The sequence below is a fragment of the Penicillium samsonianum genome (assembly GCF_028829775.1).
Source record: "Penicillium samsonianum strain IBT 33392 chromosome Unknown utg000001l_segment0_segment0, whole genome shotgun sequence".
NCBI lineage: Eukaryota > Fungi > Ascomycota > Eurotiomycetes > Eurotiales > Aspergillaceae > Penicillium > Penicillium samsonianum.
In genome coordinates this window covers 696081-708155 of record NW_026643259.1, presented here as the reverse complement: position 1 = coordinate 708155, position 12075 = coordinate 696081, and the positions used below count along the sequence as shown (strand labels likewise).

At 48.2% G+C, this 12075-nt stretch overlaps 5 protein-coding genes across 5 annotated transcripts; 2 read left to right on the top strand and 3 right to left on the bottom strand.

Annotated features, from left to right (window-relative positions):
* Window positions 1–775: 775 nt before the first annotated feature.
* N7471_000280 (GMC family oxidoreductase) lies at window positions 776–2590 on the bottom strand (the record flags this gene model as incomplete). Its single annotated transcript, XM_057273001.1, has 1 exon — window positions 776–2590. One exon carries the CDS (start codon window positions 2588–2590, stop codon window positions 776–778), a length of 1815 nt encoding a protein of 604 aa, XP_057141180.1.
* A 1276-nt stretch (window positions 2591–3866) lies between these two features.
* N7471_000279 (Cytochrome cd1-nitrite reductase-like C-terminal heme d1) lies at window positions 3867–5192 on the top strand (the record flags this gene model as incomplete). Its single annotated transcript, XM_057273000.1, has 3 exons — window positions 3867–4243; window positions 4320–4800; window positions 4872–5192. 3 exons carry the CDS (start codon window positions 3867–3869, stop codon window positions 5190–5192), a joined length of 1179 nt encoding a protein of 392 aa, XP_057141179.1.
* A 509-nt stretch (window positions 5193–5701) lies between these two features.
* Window positions 5702–6015, bottom strand: N7471_000278 (uncharacterized protein; the record flags this gene model as incomplete). Its single annotated transcript, XM_057272999.1, has 2 exons — window positions 5702–5852; window positions 5882–6015. 2 exons carry the CDS (start codon window positions 6013–6015, stop codon window positions 5702–5704), a joined length of 285 nt encoding a protein of 94 aa, XP_057141178.1.
* A 1292-nt stretch (window positions 6016–7307) lies between these two features.
* N7471_000277 (uncharacterized protein) lies at window positions 7308–8262 on the top strand (the record flags this gene model as incomplete). The annotated part of the gene is given in 2 exon segments (XM_057272998.1): window positions 7308–8007; window positions 8018–8262. The coding sequence occupies 2 exon segments, from the start codon at window positions 7308–7310 to the stop codon at window positions 8260–8262; spliced, it is 945 nt and encodes a 314-aa protein (XP_057141177.1).
* A 622-nt stretch (window positions 8263–8884) lies between these two features.
* Window positions 8885–10628, bottom strand: N7471_000276 (uncharacterized protein; the record flags this gene model as incomplete). The annotated part of the gene is made up of 3 exons (XM_057272997.1): window positions 8885–10090; window positions 10139–10221; window positions 10286–10628. The coding sequence occupies 3 exons, from the start codon at window positions 10626–10628 to the stop codon at window positions 8885–8887; spliced, it is 1632 nt and encodes a 543-aa protein (XP_057141176.1).
* Between the last annotated feature and the right edge of the window lie 1447 nt (window positions 10629–12075).

Sequence of the window (12075 nt, the reverse complement as noted above, 5' to 3'; positions counted from 1 at the left end):
AAGTTGGAAATGTAAAACGGTTTAATTTCTTTCTTATAGGGAAAGAAGCCCATAAATATTTATAGGCTTTTTATTCTATCCCCTCAATATGACAGAACAGAAATGAATCAACAAGACTCAACGATATGAAGCTGAAAAATTGAATAAATGTAGCCCGAATTAAAATGTTGAGTCGCCAATGCAGTATTTAAACACAGAAAAGGAGTATCGACAAGATCAAACTGCATCTAGATCCCGGAATTTAGGGTTAGCGTTGAGGCCCCAAGGCGATGTTAATTTCTGAGAATTAACTGGGATTTTCAACAAAACTCATTTCCGTACATAATAAAAACCAGTCTTCACCTCTCCTTATATCATCATTGGTCTTTACCTGATCAATAGGTTTCATCCGGGTAATCTAGATCATTTACACCTAACCGGTGGAAAGGTAAGCCCAACCGTTATACTGGAAGCCTCCTAAATTATGAAATGATACTGTTTATTTACGGCGAGTTCAACTTTTGGCTCCGTCCTATTTAGAGGCTTCTTTCGTTTGTTGACCCTGAACAGTTTTTTTTCTTTTCTATTTAACAATTATATCTTGAAATCTAGTATAACACCTGAAGGAAAATAACAAGGAACGGGGGCAAGGAATAGACGAGTTTCAACTAAAGTCGGGACATTATTGAGTGCAAGTCCCCTCGCAAATCTAAAAGGGGGAAGGAATTTCCCACGGTTGGGGTGATTGACCAAATCTCCCTCTTGCCAAAATGATCGTTCACGCAAATTAATCCAACTAAGCTTTCTTGGCATAGTCTGCAAGGACGGATTCGGCGATCTTTAAGGCCATACCGTAGAAAACAGTCATCACATGAGAGGACACCTGAGTGGGAGGGATGGACCCGTCAACGACACGGAGGCCCTGGGTACCGTACACCTTGGCAGTAGCGTCGACAACACCACCAAGCTCGCGGGACATCATGGAGCAGGTGCTCACAGCGTGCCAGTTAGGACGGAAGTTCATCAGCACGTAGTCCTCCCACTGCTCAACAGTGGCATTCTGAGCCAGGAGGTCACCGGGAATGGTCTCGCCAGCGTAGTAGTTCTTCATCTCGCCGGCGCTAGAGAGATCACGACCAAGCTTGGTAGCAGCGGCCTGGCCAAGAAGATCCAGCTCGTTCATCAAGAACTTGGGGTCATTGGCGTATTGCCAGAGATAAGGGTCACTGCTGAGAATGTGGGTAGAACCGCGAGTGAAGGGGATAAGGTTCCAGATATCGAAGTTGATCTTGCCCTCAGTGTCGAAGAAGAGCTCGGCAAACGCAACATCCTCATCAAGGAGCCAGTTGCGGTAGTTCTCATATTGGATCTTGAGGGCTGTCACATTGTGGAAACCACCGCGGGCAACGGTCTCCTCGGCCCATTGGTCAATCTTGGTGTTCAGCAACTCAATACCATAGGCAGCGTGGTCGCCGAGAACCTCGGTGAAGTTTGCAAAGTAAGCGGCCTGGCCTTGTCCAGGTGCATTGTTGGCACGGGACCGCACAGTGGTAGTGGTTTGGTCTTGCATGTTGAGACCAACAGGGAGTTCGAGGAGCTGCTTAACGCCGGCTGTGTCAAGGACGGACTTGATACCAATACCGGAGTATTCAAGGATCAAAGGAGAAATGGCAGATCCGGCGGCCAACAGAACTTCGTGCTTGGCGTAGACATTGAAGTTAACTGCCTTGTTGGTACCGAAGTTCACACCAACAGCCTTAGGGCCAGACGCGGTCTCGTTGAACAGAACCTTTCCAACCTTCTGGCCAGTCAGGATCTGCAGGTTAGCGCGCTCGTAGTTGGGAAGAAGCCACTCGCGAGCCGCATCAGCCCGGACCTGGTTCTCATGGAGGTTGTTCGGGATCATCGAGACACCACGAGGGTGGCCGCAGTGGAAGTCCTTTTGGACTGGGACACCGACAGCAGAGACGGTGTTCATAAGGGCTCGCATCAGTGGGGACCAAGGCTTGCCGTTGTCGCGAGGGCCGGCATGAACAGTTCCATTTGTTCCATGGCAGGCAGGGTCGTAAAAGTGACCGGCTTCAATCTGGGCAGCGGTCGGGGGGCGCGAGCGCTCAGCCTTCTTCATGTACTGGAAGATGTTGTCCCAGTTCCAGCCCTCCATGCCAAAGACCTTTTCCCATGAGTCGATCTGGACCTTGTCAGGGCGGGTCCAGGAATCGCCGTTGATCAAGGTCGAGCCACCAAGACCGTTGCCAGACTTGATTTCTCCAGTTCGGTTATTTATCATGGGAACTGTGAGATAATTCTGATCCACAGTAGTTCCAAAGATCTCCCCATACGCGTTGGGATCCTCGATGATCGGTCCATCGTTGGATTCGTAGAATCCCTTCTCAATCACGAGAACTTTGATCTTCGGGTTTTCGGTCAGCTTGGCCGCCACGGTCAGACCAGTCAAGCCACCACCAGCAATGACATAGTCATAAGTCTTTCCCTTGACCTGGTTGGGGTCGGAAATTAGGTGAGACTGGACGTCGAGCTGCTCGGCCGGGGTATATGCCTGGACGACAGCTACAGAAAAGAGAACGGAAGTGATAATAGCAGACTTCATGATGGCGAAAAATGACCCGGAGGGCGTTGTACACAAACGAAAAGAAGAAATGAGTTGGTGTGGTATATAAAATGACGATTGGAAGCATCAAATATATATGTTCGAAAGAAATTGCGTTTTCTGTTTTGAAACTATATTGATACCAAACTTCGAGTGATTGAATGAAACTTACGGAGGGCTCCACGAGCCCGCATACAACACGTAGTAGGATGCAATAGGGGTGAGCTATCAACCATCAGATCCAGGGACCGCAAGAGTGAACTCACCGGCTGATCTGCATGGATAAAGTTCTGCACATATTGGCAATGTGGTGCCTGAGACCGGTCAAACTATGTTCATACTAACTTCCATCCACCGGTGTCCTATCTGGGAGAAATAAGCTAGTTTGAATGTGTACCAGTGCTGAAAACTAAGATAATATTCTCAAAATGGTGGGGCCTTCATCAGCTGAGTAAAATCGAATCCTTCTGCGCTCCCTCTGCGCATATAGTTAAGTTGAATACGAGGAAGTGGGACTTCCTGACGTTTAATGCCAGCAGTAGATCACTATGCCAATTCATACTATGTCTAGGTACAGGGTAGTCCCCCAGGGATTGAACTACATTAATCTTGTATGCAAATCTCGAATCCGATGTCTGAATTGGAAGGCGTGGTAATATATGGACTGTGCATGATCATTGATTTCAGTATATGAAGTGTAGACTTTCGGAAGCGCCAGAGAACTTCAATTTCTTTTTTTAAGTACCTTGTTAACCAAAAATAGCAAAGGCAACCTTGAAAGCCATGTACGATATAATCATATAATTCATGAAGCATGGCTGATAAGGAAACATCCCAAAATAGACCGAAGACGAAAGTCTCGCCAATGGCTGCTTGGTAATTCGAAGATATTCTCCGGCCTTGGCCTAGATCTGGGCCTCGATTTGTTACCAACCGGCATCGTATTCAATGGGGTTCATATCTCGGCATGCCGTGAAGGACGGTCATCAAAAACTTAAAACTGCATTGGCGCCAAGAGTGCCAACGCATTTACGGGACCTCGTGCGCCATGTACGCGATAGGAGACAATCATACACTATCAATTGTACATTGGCTCAAATAATAGGATTAAAGGACAAAGATACATCAAAGATGAGTGGAACGGTGGGGAATTCACTCATTTCGATATTTCCCTGACGGCAAACTGTCAGACATAGAAAAAGTGTCGACTACCTCAGTCATTTCTTCATTCTCAAACTTTGCCACCCAAACTGCCAAGGCAGAAGGAAGAGATCCAATGAAATCGTTTTCTATATTTTTTGCAACATCCCTTTTCGGGCACGCTGCCCTTGCTACAAAGCTTTATGCGGCATCATACGCTGGTTTTGTTACCTCATTGAACTTTACCCAATCCAATGAGCTGTCTACCCTCTTCCAGACAACTGACTGCGGTAGCAGCCCGTCTTGGTTGATGCTGGATAGTCCCAATAGTGTTTTGTACTGCCTCGACGAAGCAATCGATGCTCCCAATGGCACTATAAGCACCCTGAGAACTCATCCAGATGGGACACTCACCAAGCTTGCGCAACTGAAAACCCCCGCCGGCCCTGTCATGTCTGCCATGTACTCTGCACCTGGGGTCCAGGAGCGCAAGTTCTTTGTTGCGGCACACTAGTAGGTTTCGATCGAATCCCTGGAGATAGTCGCACGTGATACGGTACGAGCTGCTGACTTCGCTCTGGCATTATAGCTCAGGATCTTCCGTCACGACGTATTCTGTGAACCCTGTCAAGGGACTTTTCCAGCATGAACAAACCTTCACATACCAGATGGCCGCTCCCGGGCCGGTCGCTTCTCGACAAGATTCCCCCCATCCCCATGGAGTAGTTGTCGACCCTACCGGACGGTTTGTCCTTGTACCCGACCTTGGAGCTGATGTCGTACGCGTCTTTTATGTCAATCCATCGACAGGTCTTCTTGAACCGATCGAGCCACTAGCCATGACTCCAGGGTCTGGACCCAGGCACGGCGTGTTTTGGACCCCCCGCGGATCAAACAGCAGATCTGAAGATGTTTACTTTTATCTGGTGCAAGAGCTGAGCAACGATTTGATTGGTTTCCGGGTCGCATATTCAGGAAACGGAATTTCCTTCCGCAAAATCTACGAGGGAAGTACCTATGGCAATGGATCTTCTCCTGCTGGCTCTAAAGTCGCAGAAATTGCAATCTCGGTAAGTTTTGGGTGTTACCCCTAAAATATCGTTCATAGTGATTCTTCAGCTAACATCACCTTGCCCCAAAGCCTGAAAACAATCATATCGTCGTCTCCAACCGTCTTGACAACACATTCGGCCCAAAGAAAGACTCCTTCGCCGTGTTCCGCTGCGCTGACGCTAGTGGAAAAAAGGCCGAGAAGGTTTCTTTCCTCGGGTTGTACCCAGCCTATGGCTCCTCCCCTCGCCAGTTCAGCATCGCAAGTACCCAGACTATGGTTGCGGTGGCACTTGAAAGCAGCCAAAGTGTTGCCGTGGCTCGGTGGGACAAGCGTTCCGGGGCTCCCGGAACCCTTCTCGGAGAAATGAAGCTGGATGGAGACATTCCGTCTGTTGTCTGGGATCTCTAAATTGCTACCTGTCTCGGGACCTTTTCATGGGACCCGTTCCGCCCTCAGTTTACTGAAATTTTATATATAATGCTACTTTATTTTACTTTCTATTTATGGCTGTCATAATATGTACTAAGGCCTATGTCTTATAACAGAAATTAGTAACCAATATTGTATGGGTACCGAATGGTATTATCGGAGCTCTCTAACTAAACACCATGAAATCGACAACTTTGTAGGACATGCTGACAGAGAGTAATATGCACTTTTATGTGATGTGTCTGGCGTCTGATACCAATATCGTAAGATGTTCTCGGGTAAATACCCAGAAAGCTATATTTATATAGACTCGCGAATGAAAATTCCGGAATCGCGCTAATTATATACAAGGTGTCTACAAGGAAGGCATTGTAATATGTAGTTGAACGGCAGATGTCGAAAAAAACGATATTAATGGTATTTCTTTTAGTAAAACATCAACTTTATCAATAATAACACATCAAAGGGACGAGTTAAGCATGGTCTTTCTAGCAGGTCTGCGTAGTATGCAAACGTTTGATTTGCATGTCCTCAGCGCCATTTGTGGCCGAGTCGTCTTGGACAGCTTCTTTACAGTTATTGCCGTTCTCTGTTAGGAGAATGATGCGATCTGAGATAATCTTGTAGAGCGATGCCCTGCTGTTAATCTCTTTTCTGAAGCTTCCAACGCAACTTGATAAGCATTCATGGCCTTGCTTTGCTCCTGCTTTTTCTCCCATAACAGGCCTAAACTCCACATTCCGGTAGCGTAGTCAGGGTGCTCGCTACCTCGAGAAATCTTGATCTTATCGATGGTCGTCATAATCAGTGTCACAGCTTCGTCTAGGCGACTCTGACGAGAATAAGTCCGAGCAAGTTCTCCGCAGTCCATCAAAACCCCAAGGTGGTCTTCACCAAGGCTTCGTTTATCGGCGGCGATAGAAGTAGAAGAACGGTCACTAAAACGGACCTGATGATGTTTTTTGAAATCATAGTCATGACTAATTCCAGCCGATTTTTTGATGAGGGCTAGAGGTTTATATACTAAGACAGAGCCGAAATACCCAATTATTACTGTATAGTTCCTAGGAGCTCTTCATCTGGTGCTAAGATCTTGACGGATAGCATACTCAATTTCCCGCCTATAAGAAACAGGTGCCCTCAACCTTATGGCATTGAAGACGAATTGAGGACCCTCGGTTGGGACTTGGCGGCAACTTTTTTGCCCTTTCTTTGTGCGGGCTCAAGAATATACACCGCTTTGAAATCCTGGGAGTATTTAAGGTAACTAGTACTGTGCCTGTTCACTTTGCCACTCGCTGATATGAAACTCCCTTTGGATGATCAAACCAGTTCAAAAACAAAAAAATAGGGGTTGAGAAAAATCTCTATGACCAAGTGGTGAAACTGATTCCGATCTATCCTGTACGGCAGACAGCACTATCATAGTAGGGACGATAACCTAGAGGGGTGCCGGAGCAGGAACACATAACATATAACACAAAATTGAATATATATCTGACCAATACTACTCCGTACTATACGCTGTAGATGGATGCATTTCGCAGTCCCCGGGATGCAGATCAACACTTTAGGGCACGGGTATCCACATTAGGATCGACATGCATTTAAGAACCAGGGTCTTGATAGTATTGCAAGGGTATGAACGAGAGAAAAAAAAATGAATTCATTGAACTGAATTTGAAACTGAACTAAACCCTTTATTTTGTTCTAAAAACAAAAATCAACCAAAAAAAAAAAGGTACCCCTGTTTGTACTAACAAACCTTGGAAGTGTGGCTATTGCCGCACAGTGGTTGCCGATCACGTGGACATTCGCCTCAACCTCAACCGGTGGTTGACAATCAATTTTTTTTCCCGAGGGGCAAATAATTGTCGGCGCTATATCAATCGAAGACCGTACACTATACGCACTCCGTGTACCCTGTCTCCAAGTGTAGGTGGTCAATTCCCGACAACCAACATCGCAACCCTCAGAGGCCGACAACCCGACCATATTCCAGTCAAAGGGAACGCAGATCAACAATCTTATACTCCCCATACTTTATATTCACCCGAAAGCCACATCGAGTCCACGAAGTCCAGAGGAAAAAAAATGTTCGAAGACTTTTCCTTCACATCGCCCTCGTCGCGACCCGCCCGTCTCGCCCTCGACCCAGACGACCGACTAATGGTCGACAGCGACAACAACCTAATCTCACCACTCTCCTCACGCTGTCCATCACCACAATCCCATCGCTTCCGCAACATCTCGCGCTCGCGCTCCTCCCACTTCCACCGAAACCAACAACCCCCAACCTCCGTCCCCTTCCCCTATGACTCAGACCACAAACGTCTATCCATCTCAACCCTAACTCAAAAACTACACGAACACACCCTCGCCACTCCTCCAACGCGCGATCCCCAAACCCAGCACACAAACACTCACACTCACACTCAAAACCGAACCGGAAGACACACACCCGGCTCACGCCGCTACCCGGGCACGGGCTACGTCCTCACACCCCCAGACACAGACCACTCCGACGACTCCGGCGTCGGCGACTGTCTCTCCTCGCCCTCCGCCTCCTCAACAACAAGTCCAACCTTCATGCCCCCAGACCTCCTCTCCGACCTACCGGATTTCGGCCTCGGACACCCCTTCTACCCCCAACCCCATCCCTACCACCAAGATGTCCGCATGCAGCGCCAGCAGATCTCCAGACTACAATGCAACGAGTCGGAGGTTGAGGCTATGCAGCGCTCGCTGCTAGATGATTCATCCTCTGCGCCGGACTTCTGCGACGAAGACGATTGTCATCCTAGCTCGTTGCCGCCGCGGTCGTCGCCGCGGAGGAGGGGCGGTTACGCTTGCGCGCAGTCGGTTTGGGCCGGAGGGTGGTGGTGAGGGGAGGACGAGGAGGAAGAGTTCTTCGGCGGGGGTTTTGGCCAGTCGTGTTGAGAAGAATCATTATGGTGGGTTTGGCGGGAAGAGGAATGAGCAGGGGCTTAGGAGGAAAAGTCTTGTTAGTTCGGCTTTGGCTTCGATGGTTGAGAGGGATGATGATTGAGGTTGGGTTTGGTTGAGTTATGGTTAAAGTTAAGGTTGCTGGTGATGTTGCATTCCATAGATGGAGTCTGTATATACTCGATTTGATACCCTTAGAAAGATAGAAAGAAATGTTTCGTCGAGATGATCAGACGATTAGAATGATTCTGACACATTCCTTGGTTGTAGTACATTCCTAGTGATTGATTTCTCTGAATTCTTGTCATCGTCAGTAATAATTTATAAAGGTTACTACAATTCTAAGACGCAATTGATGAGTTCAAAAAGTTGAAGATAACCCGAAGTTGACATGCGTCAAGTGTAAATTGATATAGATACAATGCGAGTCTCAGACTCAGGTAGAAGAAGTAATAAAAGTAATAAAAAAAAGACAAGGTAGAAGAAACCCCCCAAAAAGAAAAAAAGAAACAAAAGAAAAGAATCGAGACCCGTATCCAGCCAGTCCATCCCATCCAATCCAATCCAATCCAACACCAAGCGCCACGCTCTTCACAATCATAATGGACGTAAATCATAACCGAATTCCCGGTCCAAAAGACACACACACACATACACACGCATTCAGCTGGCGATTCCCAGAATCCCAGCAGCAACGAACAACAGACAAAGTTCCCAGAACTCGTCTAATTCCCAGACTTCCAACTAAAGAACTTCCTCAACCCCTTCCTCTGCGCGCCTGTCTTCCGCTCATCACTCTTCCTCCTCTGGAACTCGAATCGAGGACTGGTCTCGCCAGAGCGTGGCCCTTGTCTCTGCAGCTCATCCAGTGCGCGTGCAGGACTACCCCGTAACCCCATCGTCTCTGCGTTCGCGGCTGCGAGCACCGACTGGACGTGTGGGTCGAAGTACACCGGGTCGTAGGTGTATGGATCGAAGGGGGCGGGATAGTGTGGGAGTTTGGAGGTGGAGGTCGAGCTTGGGTAGGGGTAGGCGGGGTCGAAGGAGGAGTACATGGGTGAACCACTTGGTGTCTCGAGGGAGGCTTCGCGGGGTGTTGGTGGTTCTTCGTGTTCTTGGGGGTATGGGTAGTCGTGATGATGATGCTGGTGGTGGTGGTGGTCGGATGTTGTTTCGTCTTCAGGTAGGTCGAATAAGATGCCTCTGTCGCGCTCGTCGACTTGGGCCCAGTCGCCGTTTGCGTAGACGGGTGAGCCCGGCTCGCCGATCTCGCTTTCTGAGTAGAAGGTTTGCGTGGATGGGGTTGAGGGTCGACGGGAGAAGGCTAGGTTTGGGAGGTTGGATTCTTCCGAGATAGAGGCCATGCGTGGTGATTGTGGGGACGCTCTGTCGATGCTTGGGTGGTCGTTATAGGTTTCGATGCGTATATCGTTGTTTTCAGTGCGCTGTACAGGTCGGCTCCAGTAGTTGAAGCTCTGTTCATTGAGAGAATAGTCTGATAGAGACCGGATGCGTTCGCCGATTCGTGGCGAGGACGACGGGATGTCCGTCGGCTGAACTTTGGGTGTTGAGGGATCCGCTTCGATGGTGTACAACGAGTTGGTGGAGTAGAATGATGGCAATGAGGCATCGGTGAATTGGGACAGGGACACCCGGTCCAGTCCTTGCTCGATGGAGAAAGTCGAGTCTCGGTGGTTGTCTGCGGAGACCATGGAGCAATTATCGACGTCTTCAATGTATGAGACGATGCGTGCTAGATCCAGCGACTTGCGCGGATTCAGGATCTCAAAGCAGGCGCCACCGTGTGAGACGGTGGCAGCGGCCTGCGCACTGGCCAGCATTGAGTCCGTTTGAGGTTTGGAGGCGCGTTCAGCTTCTTCCGCTTGAGCCTGGGCCCTTTGTTGAAGCTTTTCACGAAAGGTATTCTGGACCTATTATCAGTGAGCTGAGTCTTTTGTGTGGTGTTTCAGACAACTTACCAATCGCTTCCTATTAGGTCTAGCACGAGTCCCTAGATCCGAGACAACGGGTAGTCGAGGGCTTTGAGTTGCTTGGTACTGAACTATTGAACTGTCAATAAAGGTTCCTGGAGCTTCGACCGAAGAAAGTCAATTGGAGAAGCTTACCAGTCTGGGCTTCCCCGATCTCAGGTTCTTCACTCCACTGAGAGACGACGCTGTGGGAGTAGGAAGGAGACAGCGGCGGAGGACTCGAGGCGACAGACGATATAGATACAGGATAAGAGATGGAAAGAGGGGAGGAGCGGTTCAAATGCAATGTAGCGTCTTTTCGCTTCAATTTCTTTCCTGTATGATCGACGGGATCGCCAATGCGGTCTGCAGACTTGGAGAGAAACTTGTGATAATCGTGGAGAGAAAGGGCTCCCGTGATACGAGATTTGATGGATCGAGGGGGAGGGACAAAGCGTCTGCCGAGTCTGCCAAAAAGGGTTTGGAAAGAGGCGTACATGCATGATGGTCATGTATTTGGAGGCACTTTTGGCAGAGGGGGCTGTCCAGCAGCTCGCCGTGCCATATGTCACTGGCGGCGGAGTAGTTGATGTTTTCGTTCATTTTTTTTGCCTTGTAATTGTGAATATCACTGATTACGTCTTTGTATGAAGACCTGCTTCTTGTGCTGTTCTCGGACCACTTTTTAGATTGTCGACATATCCAATGCAGTAGATCGAAACCCACTTCTCCACACTGAACTTGATTCGTCAGATTTACGCCGCAAGGGATGAGAGAGATAGGCTTACCGGTCGCAATATATGAATAGATCACAATAAACAAAACTGCAAGGTACAAATGTGCAGGAAGAGTAATTTTATGAAATGAAGAAAATACAACAGTAGAAACCGGGAACGGAAGGTGCCTGGATCTCACTCAGGCGTATATCCACCTTACCCACTGAAATAACAATGAGTACAAAGTGTATAACCAGTTGAACCAGTCAAACTAGTTAGGGGCCAGGGGAAAGCCGGTTAGACCGAACCAATTAGGGCCAGAAGAAGAGAACAAGAGAATGGGGAAGGTCTCGACCCTCAACAGTTCCAAGGACCCATGGTTCGTCGATCAACTCGTCAACGTCATGAAAAAGTCGGTGGACAATGGTATTGGGGGCCGTGGGGGTATTTAGGGTACTAGGGGTATTACCTATCTAGTTGGATATATGTTGTACTCCTTATATCTTTATAGTAGAATAGAATAGCAATACAAAGAACATAATAGGATTGTGCCCAAAATCACTTGCAGATGATCTCAGCCTCGATCTACCATTTTAGTGTCTTTTAGTCCCTCTAATTCTCTTTAGTGTCCACCCTCCCGTCTCCATCTCCAACCAATCAATTACTACAACTCCCTAATCTTCACCAACCGCCTCTTTAAGCCCAGAACCAGTCGGCGTACAGAACGAAGTTGTGTCTGAGTCGGGCTGAACAGGGCAAAAATGACCGTTAGGCTGTGGCGGCTTTAAGACCCTTGATTGGCTATCCGGTTCGACTTCCAATGTGGCGATTGAAAGAATTTTTAATTTTTTTCTCCACTGGCAAAATCATGACTTGGTCATTCATGTCGGAACTTCCTTCCAAGGCATATAGTGGATACCTAGGTACACCGTACATGTACTCCGTACCTTGGGTATGTATGGAGTACATTTGCAGTGATGCACCGTTGATGTAGTTATGCAAGGAAGGGGGATTTTCTACTGGGTCATGTGATCTCGGCGCAATGGCTTATGATTCAAGCAGCTCCGGCTTTCGGCCGTGAGAATTGTACGGAGAACGTACTCCATGATGCTTGTTAACCTGAATTACTCTTTGATCCATGGTCGGGCGCCTCGTACCTCGTACTTGGAAGAATCAAGGCACACATGCAGATATACACGTTGGCCGTTGGTACAAAGATCGGCATGCCAA